Source organism: Eschrichtius robustus, chromosome 17, assembly GCF_028021215.1.
Source record: "Eschrichtius robustus isolate mEscRob2 chromosome 17, mEscRob2.pri, whole genome shotgun sequence".
NCBI lineage: Eukaryota > Metazoa > Chordata > Mammalia > Artiodactyla > Eschrichtiidae > Eschrichtius > Eschrichtius robustus.
Window position 1 is genome coordinate 41,320,135 of NC_090840.1, and position 15,253 is coordinate 41,335,387.

Below are 15,253 nucleotides of genomic sequence, written 5' to 3' on the forward strand. Positions count from 1 at the left end.
CCATACACGTCTCTACAAATGACTCAATTTCATTCCTTTTATGGCTGAGTGTATTCCACTGTATATATGTACCACATCTTTTTTATCCATTTGTCTGTCTATGGACATTTAGATTGCTTCCACCACCTGGCTATTGTAAATAGTGCTGCAGTGAACATTGGGGTGCATGTGTCTTTTTGAATTATGGTTTTCCCTGGGTATATGCCCAGTAGTGGGATTGCTGGGTCATATCGTAATTCTATTTTTAGTTTTTTAAGGAAGCTTCATACTGTTCTCCATAGTGGCTGTATCAATTTACATTCCCACCAACAGTGCAAGAGGGTTCCCTTTTCTCCACACCGTCTCCAGCATTTATTGTTTCTAGATTATTTGATGATGGCCATTCTGACTGGTGTGAGGTGATACCTCATTGTAGTTTTGATTTGCATTTCTCTAATAATTAGTGATGGTAAGCAGCTTTTCATGTGCGTCTTGGCCATCTGTATATCTTCTTTAGAGAAATGTCTATTTAGGTCTTCCACCCATTTTTCATTAGGTTGTTGGGGTTTTTTTTGTTTTTTTGTTTTTGAGCTGCATGAGCTGTTTATATATTTTGGAAATTAAACCTTTGTCCATTGATTCGTTTGCAAACATTTTCTCCCATTAAGAGGATTTTCTTTTCATCTTGTTTATAGTTTCCTTTGCTGTGCAAACACTTTTAAGTTTCATTAGCTCCCATTTATTTCTGTTTTTATTTCTACTACTCTAGGAGGTGGGTCAAGAAAGATCTTTATAGTGTCGAGTCTTAATTTAGGTTTTTAATCCATTTTGAGTTTATTTTTGTGTATGGTGTTAGGGAGTGTTCTAATTTCATTTTTTACATGTAGCTGTCTAGTTTTCCCAGCAGCACTTATCGAAGAGACTGTCTTTTCTGCACTGTGTATCCTTTCCTCTTTTGTCATAGCTTCGTTGAGCATAGGTGCATGGGTTTATCTCTTGGGTTTCTATCCTGTTCCATTGATCTATATTTCTGTTTTTGTGCCAATACCATATTGTGTAGTATAGTGTGAAGTCAGGGAGTCTGATTCCTCCAGCTCCTTTTTTTTTCTCAAGATTGCTTTGGCTATTCAGGGTCTTTTGTGTCTCCATACAGATTTTAAGATTTTTTGTTCTAGTTTTGTAAAAAATACCATTGGTAATTTGACAGGGATTGCATTGAATCTGTAGATGGCTTTAGGTACTATAGTCATTTTCACAATATTGATTCTTCCAATCCAAGAACATGGTATATCTCTCCATATATTTGTGTCATCTTTGATTTCTTTCATCAGTGTCTTATAATTTTCTGAGTACAGGTTTTTACCTCCTTAGGTAGGTTTATTCCTAGGTATTTTATTCTTTTTGTTGCAATGGTAAATGGGGTTGTTTCCTTAATTTCCCTTTCTGTTCTTTTGTTGTTAGTTTATAGGAATGCAAAAGATTTCTGTGCATTAATTTTGTATCCTGCAACTTTACCAAATTCATTGATTAGCTCTAGTAGATTTCTGGTGACATCCTTAGGATTTTCTATCTATAGTATCATGTCATCTGCATCTTGTTCCTGATCTTAGAGGAAATGGTTTCAGTTTTTCACCACTGAGAATGACGTTTGCTGTGGGTTTGCCATAAATGGCCTTTATTATGTTGAGGTAAGTTCCCTCTATGCCTACTTTCTAGAGAGTGTTTACCATAAATGAGTGTTGACTTTTGTCCAAAGCCTTTTCTGCATCAAAAGCTTTTTCTGCATGAGATTATCATATGTTTTTTATCCTTCAATTTGTTAATATCATGTATCACATTGATTGATCTGCGTATATTGAAGAATCCTTGCTTCCCTGGGATAAACCCCATTTGATCATGGTGTATGATCCTTTTAATGTGCTGTTGGATTCTGTTTGCTAGTATTTTGTTGAGGATTTTTGCATCTATGTTCATCAGTGATATTGGCCTGTAGTTTTCTTTTTTTGTTATCTTTGTCTGGTTTTGGTATCAGGGTGATGGTGGCCTCATAGAATGAGTTTGGGAGTGTTCCTCCCTCTGCTATATTTTGGAAGAGTTTGAGAAGGATAGATGTTAGGTCTTCTATAAATGTTTGAAAGAATTCGTCTGTGAATCCGTCTCGTCCTGGACTTTAGTTGTTGGAAGATTTTTAATCACAGTTTCAATTTCATTACTTGTGATTGTTCTGTTCATATTTTTTATTTCTTCCTGGTTCAGTCTTGGAAGGTTATACCTTTCTAAGAAGTTGTCCATTTCTTCCAGGTTGTCCATTTTATCGGTATTAGTTGCTTGTAATTGTCTCTTATGATGCTTTGTATTTCTGTGGTGTCCGTTGTAACTTCTCCTTTTTCATTTCTAATTTTATTGATTTGAGTCCACTCCCTCTTTCTTGATGAGTCTGGCTAAAGGTGGATCAATTTTGTTTATCTTCTCAAAGAACCAGCTTTTAGTTTTATTGATCTTTGCTATTGTTTTCTTTTTTTCTATTTAATTTATTTCTGTTCTGATCTTTATGATTTCTTTCCTTCTACTAACTTTGGGTTTTGTTAGTTCTTCTTTCTCTAGTTCCTTTAGGTGTAATGTTAGATTGTTTATTTGAGATTTTTCTTGTTTCTTGAGGTAGGATTGTACTGCTGTTAACTTTCCTGTTAAAACTGCTTTTGCTGCACCCCATAGGTTTTGGATGTTTGTGTTTTCATTGACATTTGTCTCTAGGTATTTTTTGATTTCCTCTTTGATTTCTTCTGTGATCTCTTGGCTCTTTAGTAGCGTATTGTTTAGCCTCCATGTGTTTGTGTTTTTGACATATTTTTTTCCTGTAATTTATTTCTAATCTTATAGTGTTGTGGTCGGAAAAGATGCTTGATTTGATTTCACTTTTCTTAAATTTACTGAGCTTGATTTGTGACCCAAGAGGTGATCTATCCTGGAGAATGTTCCATGTACACTTGAGAAGAAAGCGTAATCTGCTGTTTTTGGATGGAATGTCCTATTAATATTGATTAAATCTATGTGGTCTATTGTGTCATTTAAAGCTTGTGTTTCCTTATTAATTTGCTGTCTGGATGATCTGTCCATTGGCATAAGTGAGGTGTTAAAATCCCCCAGTATTATTGTGTTACTGTCGATTTCCCCTTTTATGGCTGTTAGCACTTGGCTTATGTATTGAGGCGCTCCTATGTTGGGTGCATAAATATTTAAAATTGTTATATCTTCTTGGATTTATTCCTTGATCATTATATAGTGTCCTTCCTTGTCTCTTGTAACATTCTTTATTTTAAAGTATATTTTATCTGATATGAGTATTGCTACTCCAGCTTTCTTTTGATTTCTGTTTGCATGGAATATATTTTTCCATCCCCTCACTTTCAGTCTGTATGTGTCTGTAGGTCTGAAATGGGTCTCTTGTAGACAGCATATATATGGATCTTGTTTTTGTATCCATTCAGCCAGTCTGTGTCTTTTGTTTGGAGCATTTAATGCATTCACACTTTAGGTAATTATTGATATGTATGTTCCTATTACCATTTTCTTAATTGTTTTGGGTTTGTTTTTGTAGGTCCTTCTCTCCTCTGTGTTTCTCACTTAGAGAAGTTCCTTTGGCATTTGTTGTAGTGCTGGTTTGGTGGTGCTGAATTCTTTTAGCTTTTGCTTGTCTGTAAAGCTTTTGATATCTCTGTTGAATCTGAATGAGATCCTTGCTGGGTAGAGTAATCTTGGTTGTAGGTTCTTCCTTTTCTTCACTTTAAATACATCATGCCACTCCCTTCTGGCTTGCAGAGTTTCTTCTGAGAAATCAGCTGATTACCTTTTGGGAGTTCCCTTGTATGTATTTTGTTATTTTTCCCTTGACTTTAGTTTTTGTCAATTTGATTACTATGTATCTTGGTGCATTTCTCCTTGGGTTTATGCTGCCTGGGACACTCTGCACTTCCTGGACTTGGGTGGCTACTTCTTTTCCCATGTTAGGGAAGTTTTCAACTATAATTCTCTTCAAATATTTTCTCGGGTCCTTTCTCTCTCTCCTCCTTCTGGGACCCCTATAATGTGAATGTTGGTGCATTTAATGTTGTCCCAGATGTCTCTTAGGCTGTCTTCATTTCTTTTCATTCTTTTTTCTTTATTCTATTCTATAGCAGTTATTTCCACCATTCTGTCTTCCAGGTCACTTAACCGTTCTTTTGCCTCAGTTATTCTGCTATTGATTCCTTCTAGTGTATTTTTCATTTCAGTTATTGTATTGTTCATCTCTGTTTGTTCTTTAATTCTTCTAAGTCTTTGTTAAACATTTCTTGCATCTTCTCAATCCTTGCATCCATTCTTTTCCTGAGGTCCTGGGTCATCTTCCCTATCATTATTCTGAATTCTTTTTCCGGAAGTTTGCCTATGTCTGCTTCATTTAGTTGTTTTTCTGGGGTTTTATCTTGTTCCTTCATCTGTGACATAGTCCTCTGCCTTTTCATTTTGTCTGTCTTTCTGTGATTGTGGTTTTCGTTCCACTGGCTGTGAGATTGTAGTTCTTCTTGCTTCTGCTGTCTGTCCTTTGGTCAACAGTGGGTATTTTAAATAGCAGATCTTGGCTCAATTGCTAATAGGAAAAAATGTTCTAACAATTAGAATGTCTGAAAATTGGAAGAAGCTATTTTTCTAAGCTTGTCAATTACAGTCATTAGCAGAATTAAAACATAGGTTGGATTCAGGGCTGGGCCAGCCTATATGACATTTTAGGTAAATTGTGAAAAAGGTACCATATCTAGTGGATGAGTTAATTAAAGTTGCTCTCTCTGTGTTGATGTATTGCCATGTCAGTTACATGACTTAGTAGAACATGGATTCACTTTCAGCTACTACTTACCTACTCGGATGGGAAACTTTTGCAATGTCCTCTTATTAGGAATGCTGTAGATCAACTTCCTGAAGTAGGCTTGAGTTTGGAGTTAATGCCCTCTAATATTTATGAGTCTACATTTCCAAGTGTAATGTGAATATAAATCACTGCTTTAGGTGTTCTGGTCTCCATATAGACCACATTCAAAGAAGCATAGTGTCACAATAAAAAGTAATGTGAGAAGAATTTCAGTCTTTACTAGTGTTTCTCAAAAACTATTAAATGTGATCCAGTTTACAGTGCACAACTTTTCTTAAAATGTTTTTCTTTAACATTTTTCTTCATTTGTGCCTAGCTCAGTTCCCTTTTTTCATAATTGCTCCAGAGCAATTTTCCTGTCACACACTAACCCTCTAAAACTCTCTCTGAAACTCCTGTCCATGAGGTTTTCTCTCTTTTGTCTCTTCTCTTTCTTCTTCTGCATTTACTCTAGTTTTTCCTCTTTACAGTCTTCAGATTCTATAATATAAGAAAAAGGAATTGTGTTGAAAAAGATAGGATTTTCCTTATATTATGAAAGAATAGGGAGAGGTTGAGCAAGTAAAAACAGAATTTCTCCTTATTTTTCCCACTACTGTCTCTAACTCTCTTTCTATCTCTACCTATTTTCCTGATTATTTAACAGCACAGTCTTGAAACTAGGCTGAGATAGATTAAATGATTCTTTGGTAATTTCAAGAGTAGGGACATTCATATGTTAATACTTACTGAGTAGATCTTATGTCTGCAGAACCTTCCATTAGATCCTGAGGAAAGAAGCAAAGTAAGCTATGTGAATAATCCCTACTCACAAGGAATTTACAATCTCATGAGCCAGACTGGTTAAAATCACACGCAATAAATTTTGAGGAAGAAAATCAATAGACAGTGAAAATGACTATAGCTGTATACCCATGAATAGCCTGGTTACCTGGATCTTGGGTGTTCAGAAAGAACAGAACTGTGGGGAAGCCAGGGAAATTTTCATGGAAGAGGTAAGTATTGAGTAAATGTTTAGACAAGGAAAAAACCATGGAACTAGGGAAATTAGTATAGAAATAAACTGAAGAGTCAGTGTGCAGCAGATAGCAAGTGTACTAACTTGCTAGAACACAGGGTCTAGGCAAGGTGGGAAGCCCTTTTCCTCACTGGGAATGCAACTCTCTATCCTTTGAGCTCCCATGACACTTATTGTGTGACTTGATTGTTAGTTCATCCTATTCTGTCTTTTTCTATTTCCTTCACTAAATAACCCCTAGAAAATAGACAATATCTTCCCCTCCCCCATCCTTCTATCGCATTTCCCACAGTCTAGCAAAATGTGATTGATCAATAAATACTTGCCGATTTAAATAGAGTTGATATGTAGTTAGAGGCGGGGTAGAGATGTGGAGAAATGGTCACATGCTTGTGCTAATAAGTTTAAGTGTAATATTGGAAATCACTGGAAGTTCTAACATGTCAGGGATGTGATCAAAATATTTTAGGAAGAAGAATTTTTCTGTTGTTCTACATGGGAGGTGGAAGATAAGTTCAACTTTTTATTTGTATAGGTGTTACCTGGAGATTTGGGAAGAGATATCTTATATAGATGACATGTAGTACTGAACTTTAAGCTAATTTTAGCCATCGAAACTTTTGAATAAATATGTTTACTCTTGAACTATATGGGCTGGGTAAAGTGCTCTAAGAGTCTCGTGGGTGTGAATAAATTTTTTCACAAAGGTTTTTTGGTATTGCTGGTTATAATAAATCAATCCTACTCTTGATACCATGCTTTGGAGTGAGATTTTGGCATGTTTCAAATAATGTCTAAGCACATGGAGTTGGAAGAAAACCTGGAGTTGTAATTCCAGATTTATACTTAAAAAAATATTTTTAGGAAAGATTTACTGTAACTTTTAGGAGTTTTTTTTCTTTTATTGAGAGACTACAGAACTATTTTATCAAACTAATTTATTTTCCCTCCTGATCTTAGGATGTTTTAGAGCAATTGCTGGCACTAATATGATTAGATATTTCTATATAGATTCATCTTTAATTCTAAAAATTCTATTCATGTGAATTCTTTGTTACTAACATTGAACACAATTTTTTTTTACATGATTGAAATTACACAAATCATAGCTGTTGATTGGTGATTTCAGTATTTAAGCTTTCAATTATTCTTCTCATTTTGTTAACATGGATTTGAATTTTTCACCTAGATATGTTTAGAGAAAAAACTTTACTGCTTATTTTGATTATAAAAGTAATAATACTCAGTTTATATATAGCTTCTGAATTTCTTTGTTTATGTAATGAGTAGAGTATATAAAACAAAGTTAGATTGCTATTTGTGAAGAAAAAGCAACATAGCATCTCTATTAAAGGTGGATTTCCTTATCTGATGAGTCTACTTCTGACACCAGAAGAATAGGGCTAAAATACTACAACTGAGTCTCTGATGGGACTCCAAATCTAAATTAATGAAAGGTTCATAAATGTAACATATGTAAACATTTGGAAAAACACAAAGCAAATTCTATTCTGTACACATGAATAAAGTGTACATATATCACTACATATTTAGGATTCATTGGATTTATAAAAAGAGAGGTATTTTTGCACAGATAGAAAGCCAGTGATGTCATTTTTGGAAGACTGAGAGAGTGGATCTTCACCTTGATTTAAAAACAATGGGAAAAATTATAGCAGGAAACCTTGGAGGTAGCCAAGGTGTCCAAGTACTTCGTTATTCTAAAGACTTCCAGAAAACAGATCTCTACTCTCTGGACAAATAGGCATTAAAAGGGCTCCAGCAAACTTTATACATGGTGTTCTTTTTCTTAGCTTCACAATTTTAGTTAATATATTGGCTTTTTGGTTTAATTCGAATGGCACAGCTCATAAATGTAGGCTTTTTATTCTGGGGGCTGGGCCTTACAATCATAAAATAAAGGTCTTTGACAGCCTGACTGTTCCATTATAAAATGTAACATCTTTTTTAAAATAGAGAAACCCCCCAAAAGTCTTGTGAAAATAGGCCAGAATCATAAAAAATATTGGGGACATTTCAAACAGTAGTATGAACCATATGTCATTCCTCAGAAATTTCAGTTACAAGAGCACGAGTGTGAGAATTATATAATTGGAAAAATAGAGGAAACTGGATGAACAATTCAGAGACAGGAAAGAACTGTTGCCACAAGTAATTGTTCATTGTATGCTTATTTTCTTAGCCCATGAAATGAAATTTCAGTTTGTTTATGAGAACTGGCTATTCTGTTCCCAGACTGGGCAGTGGCTGTCTGAATGTTTCTGTATGAATGAAAATCTCGTCTCCCAGGCAAAAAAAAATAAGGACATTTAGCAATGCCTCTTACGTTTCTGAATGTTTTAGAACTGGCAGTTGTTTGATATATTGAAAATATACACTCCCCAAAGAAGTAAATCTAGATTCTCTGAATACATTTTGCATGGCAAACCTCTCTGGCAATTTTATGGTTTTGCATAGCTTGTAGGGAGAGACGGGAATAGCTAAATGCTTCCTGGGTTCATTAGCATAACCCAGCCCACTTCCAACACATGCCCAGAACTACCTCATTAGCTGCTGGGATTTAAGCCAAAACATAAGACTACAGTGAATATAAGGGGAATTACTGGCAAGAGAACTCTACACCAACTTAACACTGAATCCATTACTTTTCCAAGATGAGAAAAATATTATACTAACAGGGACCATTTCTCCATCTCATTCAAATAAGAATTCAAGGTTTTAATCTGTATCTTTCATCTAGCATAATTAGCTGTACCATAATAACACATACAGCCTGGCTGCATATATTTAAGTGCTGTCTCTCTCCCTCTTTCTTTTATTGATTTATTTTCTGGATTGCTTTGACATTGTAAACCACAGACGAGTTGGAGCCTGGCATTGAAAGGAGGTGTTCTGCAACGATTTTTTTCTTGTTTAAAGAAGTTTACTTCTACAAGAGGTAATCTGAAAATGACAGAGGCAAAGAGAAAAAAGAAAAGTGTGCTCTGGAGCAAGATGCATATGCCCCATTGTGAAGACTTTAAACAGTGGTGTAGAAGGCGGCTACCTATTTTGGAATGGGCAGCACATTACAATCTGAAAGAAAATTTGCTTCCAGACGCTGTGTCTGGGATAATGCTGGCAGTTCAACAGGTGACACAAGGTAACGTACTGCATTTGATTTTCCTGTCTTATGCAGAATAGATATCACTTTGCTCTCTTGGAAGAGTATTGTGACCTAAGATCTACTAATGAAATGTATTTTAATTAACTTTGGGGGAATAAACACATTGAATATCTGTATACAAATGTTTTCCTAGTTGTCTTTTGTTTTTGCTATTTTTTGATACCTAATAAGCATCGAACCAATTTTTTAATGGCATTATATATTTGCAATGTTAAAATTCATACTATATGAGTAAAGATCAATAATTTCAGTAATCGTGGGAGAATGAGTTTTTATAGTTTCACCTTGCTGATACAGCTTCCTACTTAAGCTGAATCAAGCTATAAAATATCTCCTGGCTTGAACAAGTCACTTGTAAACCTAATTAGCAACATGCAATTACCTTTGTAGTCTTGAGAGTTGCTATAAGCAAGAAGTAGACCTTTCTGTACATAAAGGAGGCTCTTTGCCAAGATCATTATTTGCAGAGAGAATCCTGTGTGTCCTTAGAGCTTACGTTTTCACATGCTGATTTAATTCTGTATCACATTACATACTGTTTGTTTCTCAATACGAAATTTAAACTGGTGAGAAGTCTGATTTTAACTTTCCCAAAGCAGATTATAAATGATATTCTGGATTTAGATAGGTGTTTCTCTTGGTGAAAGCTCTTAGGTAACTAATGTGCATACAGTGTATGAGCATGTATCTGTTTTTTTGTGTGTGTATTTTCCTGAAAGGTATATTCATTGTATTCTTAAAAATTAATTCAGGTAATAATTTTCTACCTGTAGCAAGAAAAGGAACTGATTTTTTCAGCCTTGAGAATTTGTAAAATGTTCCTTGGCACAGACTCTGTAGATTTATATTTTTTTTTGCAGTTTTACTACCTCCCTGGCTTGAACTATTATTCATACCGTTAAATTATAAGCACTTTTCTAATTGAATTATTCTGTAGCTGGAACAAACTGGTTTATGTGTTTCTGTTTTCAGTATGATTAGGAACATATGCACTGGCGGCTTTACTTTAAGATCCATAATACTATCGTACTTTCTGGGATTCCATTTCCCTGAATAGTCTTCTATTATATGTTTAATGACCATTTTGCCAAAAGCAAAGCATAGTAGTCTTTCATAAAAATGCAAAGTAAATAGCAGGTTAAGGCATTTTTTAGGATTGTATTTATTGAATTTTAAATTCGAAATGAGACACTACCATGGACTTTGAAACTAAGGTGATGAGCTTACGAGGACTTTTTCACCAGACAGTTTCAGTATATTTTATAAATTTATTTTGCTTTAATTTATTGTAAAGTGAAAGAAAAATATATTTCTAAAGCTAAATTTTTTTCATCTTTGTTAAATATCAGGTTAATAAGAAAATTTGGGGATATGATAAAGATACCTGTGATACATCATTAGCATTATCATTTATGTGTCTTTGGTAGTTAATTGTATGGCTTTTCTTTGGATATAAATATTGAGGGGTTTTGTTTTATGAGTCATGCATTTCACTGGTTATGAAGAAATATGTTGGCCAGCCTCCGACTGATGAGAAGCACAAAGCTTACTCAGCCCTTGTGTCTTGAAAGTTATGGATCTGGCTCTTGGTTCTCTTGGAAGGCTCCCAGGGATTGGGCAAGGAAGGCTACACTGCTAGAAAGAACTTAAAGGTTTTTGTTGGTGTATGGACAGACTAATCCTTCTAAAAGTACTTTAAAAACAATTCTCTCAAACTTTCTCATGCTTACCCACTATGGGTAAATATCATAAGCTACCATTTGTTGTAAGGGGCATTGCTGTAAATCCCTTATATACATTATCATCTTACCCTATCACAACAAAATCCCAAATGATAGCAGTCCTCCATTTTCCATATGAGAAAGTGGAAGCTTAGACAAGTAAATAATTTTCCCTGGACCTCATGCCTGATAAGTGGTAGAGTCAGAACTTGATTCCAAAGCTAACACTCAACATTTTATGCTTTATACTCTACACTGCCAAAATAACTAGACTTTTTTCATAATACCAATGTTATTAGTAATAGAAGGCATTTCTTTGGAAAGGTGCGAATATCCTTTCCTTTAAATTACCTTTGCATTTAGGTTTCACCCCTGTAGTTTTTAGACTCAAAGGCAGAGTGACAAGGGAAATAACTACAGTAGAACATGGAGTAAGGAAGGCACTTAGATATCATTACCTGCTATTCATATGAATAGAGTATTGGCAATCATTATCAACTCCATTTATTTAGGAAAAATTAGAAGAAAAAAGGGGTAATTTTTGCTCTTGCATCATAATGCAAACAATAGAAACAAAGATCTGATTTTACTCTACCAGTCTTTGAAGCAGCTTTTCAGTTATTCAACATAGTTGAATTACATGAAATTGTTGAATTCAATGTTTTTTAACCTACAAATACAAAAAATTATATAATTCAATCCAGTAGTTGTTTTTAATTCTTCTTTCTCTAGAAATGCATTTAAAATTAAGGTTAAAGGAAACTAACATTTGAGCCTTTTCTATATGTCAAATACCAAGGAGCCATTTTAAATTATTTTATTAAAGATTTCCTAGTTGTTAAATATAGACACTTGTCAGTCATCATCATAATTGATTCCTCTGTAGTATTTTCTGTGTTGACTATAGCCTTTCTAAAACCATTTCTTCTCTTGCGCTTTAGACACTGCTCTTCTGTTTACATTCTGCTACCTCTCTGGCCTTCTCTTATTATGAGCCTTTGCAGATTTTGCTTCCTACTCTATCTACCCATTAAACATTAGTGTCCTGGAGACTCAAACCCTGGGCCTTCTTCTCTGAAAATGTCTTAGGCTATTTTATCTGCATCAGAGGCTCTAACCACCTTCACTGTACTACTGAAACTTTCTTCTCAACCCGAGATCCACGTATTCAACTATACAAACCTAGAATCTCCTAAAAGCACTTCAAATGCAATGCTAGTCTTCTAAAAGAAACAAACTGAATGATACCACCATCCTAACCGGAATTATAATAATAAATAATAATAACAGTAATTTTTAGACACAAAAGAACACTTGACATATATACAAAACTGAGGCTTACAGAGAATAAATAACTTGCTTAAAGTCACACAGTAAATGAGTTAGAAGAGATAGGATTTTAACCCAAGTGGTCTGACTCCAGGGACTATGTTCTCACCTTTGTACCAGACTCTCACAGAGTCTCAAGTCATTCACAACTCTTCCCTCTCTTTTGCTACTCTACCATCTAGTGTACAATCAACCACCAGGTTCTGTTGTTTCTATTCCCTAAATATCTTTCCAAACTAATAGTCTTACTTCATGTTCCCGGCTACTGCCCTAGTTCACTGACCTATTGAAATCATCATCTTGTGGGTCTTCATTCTCTACTCTATCTCCTCCTGTAGGCCATTCCATACTGTAGCTGGAATGATCATAAAAATCTAAACATCAATTCCCCGTTCAGAATTCTTCAGTGACCCTCTGTTTTCTCTAGGATAAAAGCCCGATTCTTCAGAATAATCTATTAGATCATTAATAATCTGGACCCCTTAATGCAAAGTTCTACTCAAAGAGATCATTCCTCTGAGAATCCCTCCCAATCTCCTAGGAAAGATGTATGTTTTCTTACCTCCTACTCCCTTTGTACTTTTTACATATCTCTATAATAGGCCTTAACAGATTGTATTGTAATCTTTTGGTACAACTCTTTATGCACTGGTGGGTAAGCTTTGGAAAGAATGTCTTAATCTTTATATTTTTGCCGACTTGTACCTGGTGCATCGACATAGGTTTTCAGTAACATAGGTTTTCAGTAAATGTTTCTCGATATCATTAAATAAACAATTTAGCTCCTGAAGCCTCTGATTGTTCTACGGTAACATGCTGCCACTCTAGGAAGGAAATAAAATTTAAATTAATTCTTATGTTTTCAAAATAAATGTAATAAAGATATCGATAGTAAAAAATACATAAAAATGTGAGTAATTAATTTCTTCCAATTCCCCTTACTTTCCTGAATTTATAAACTTATAACCCACCAGACAAATCTGGTAAAAGATTTGTCTGTGTTTCCTTCGTCCCAGTGTTTAATTTTTCCTCCAACCAACATTAACCCTTCTGTATAGTTCATATGAAAATCTAGGTGCCTGGCTTCTCTTGAAAAAGGGAAATACCTGGCCATAAGGGGCCAATGTTCCCATGTGGTAAAAACCTGCTGGCTCCCCCTGTGGACAGGGCATGTGCTTTGTATTTTGCTACAGTTCCCACCATTCACACATCTGCTACCACCCTTCCTCCTAGTATCCCTATTATCTGCCTATCCCTATGAGTGTCTGAATTTGTATCCCCTGCCAAGACATTTTCTAACATGTTTTGTTGAAATGCCTTGAACTCATTCTTGAATAAAACCTTTAAGAGAGAATACCTAAGACTAGGCTCTTAACTTAAATCTGCACAACTTTCAGGTCTGTGAACTTGCATTAATATATTCTAATATACTTCATTTCCTTTTTTGTTTTTCTTTTGTTTTTAATTTTTTTCTTTCTATTTTTTTTTTTTTTTTCTTTTTTTCTTTTTCAAAGAGCAGGTGCTGGGCCCCACTGCAGGCCAGCGCACCCATCTGGGGAAGGCAAGGGGTTCTGTCCATGTGCTCTGGCACTCGCCACAGTGGCCACTGCGCTTGGGAGGGGCAGCAGCTGGGGGGTCTGGTACCCCAAGGCTCCCTCTCGGATAGCTAGAGAAGGCTTTCTCACCGAGGGCGCGTCGTCCCCCACCCATCGTCTTCCCTTCGGGCCCACGGAGGCGCTCCACGAGCCGCCAGTCCTTTACTGGGCAGAGGACGGGGGCTTCTGCAGTATGGGTAAGCACACGGCCCACAGGAGTGTTCACTGTCAGGGCTGGGGAACGACCTGTGCTGCTCTCAGGCTCGTCTAGCGGGCTCTTGAAGGGGGGGGGAGCATGCCCGAGAAACGTGACAGCACCCCTCTCGCAGGCCCTGGCCCACCGCTATCACCCCCACGCCCGCCTGCGACCCCCACAAAGGGGCACACGTGGCATTCGCCCGGCCTAAGTCAGTCTCCCCAGGGCACACCGCAAGAGGACGACCACGACGAGGTGACACCTAGCTCAACCGAAGGGGGGGACAGGCACGCCTCTCTTACCGTCTGGAACCCCCCAAGAGAGCTGTTCACGGGACACACCACCGTGGCGGGGACGAGAGGAGCACGCTGGGAAAGGGAAATGACACCACCGCTCGGCCTCAGGCACATGAGGGATGACCTGGAGCGCTCCAGGGGCACCACAGAGGGCCCGGAGAGGCACCCTCAGGCACCGACAGGGGCGCGCAGCGCAGCGCAGGGCGGGGGCACGCAGCGCAGCGCAGGGCGGGACCCCCCCCCCCGGGACCACCCCCCCCAACCTCGGGGAGAACCACTGGCGAGGCACACTCCAAGGAGGCAAAGCGAGAGTGTCTGCTGCGTCAGAGGACCACAGCTCCCCCGAGGCTGTGAGTCAGTGGGCGGGAGACTGAGGGTCAGGGCCGGAGGCCGCACCCCTGCCTTCCACACACCCCTCGACAGGGCTGGGGGGAGGGGAGGCGAGGGGCAGGAACGTCTGTCCCTAGTCTGGCGTGGCTTAGGCCCGGCCAGGGAGAGCGTGAATACTTCATGTCTTTATAATTCTATGTATTTTCTGTTACTTATTTTAAGAAAGTATTCTAGGAAGGGGTTCATAGGCTATACCAGACTTCTAAAGGAGTCCCCAAAGTAGATATTTACTCCCCAAAGTACATAAATATAAGTGTATGTGTGCTCATTTCAAAGAAAAAAAGAAAAGGAATTTTAGGTCATTCTTTCACCATGTTCAAATATTTCTTAGAAATGATTTGTGTTTTTTTTAAATATTAAAAACATTTGGGATCTCTCAGTACTAACATCAGGTGAAAACCATTATAACTGGCATCTACCACAATGTTCTTTAACTGACATCTTGTAGGACCTCACTACAGAATGTAGTTTTAAGGTGAAAAAACATTCTAGAGAATGTCATTGACTTAAACTTGTCACTAACATGGTTGGCAAGTTAAGCAGTATGACTCTAGAGTATTTAGTTCACATTCTACCCTGCATGACCACTTGCAGGAAATATTTTCTTTTTTTTTCCAATCTGAAAAACTCAAGCAT

At 37.0% G+C, this 15,253-nt stretch overlaps 1 protein-coding gene across 1 annotated transcript in view; it reads left to right on the forward strand.

Annotated features, from left to right (window-relative positions):
* The first annotated feature begins 8,873 nt into the window (after positions 1-8,873).
* Positions 8,874-15,253, forward strand: part of SLC26A7 (solute carrier family 26 member 7) — a 208,157-nt gene continuing 201,777 nt past the window's right edge. The window contains exon 1 of the mRNA XM_068525701.1: positions 8,874-9,066. Coding sequence (XP_068381802.1) covers positions 8,874-9,066 — 193 coding nt within the window. The remainder of the gene's footprint in view (positions 9,067-15,253) is intronic.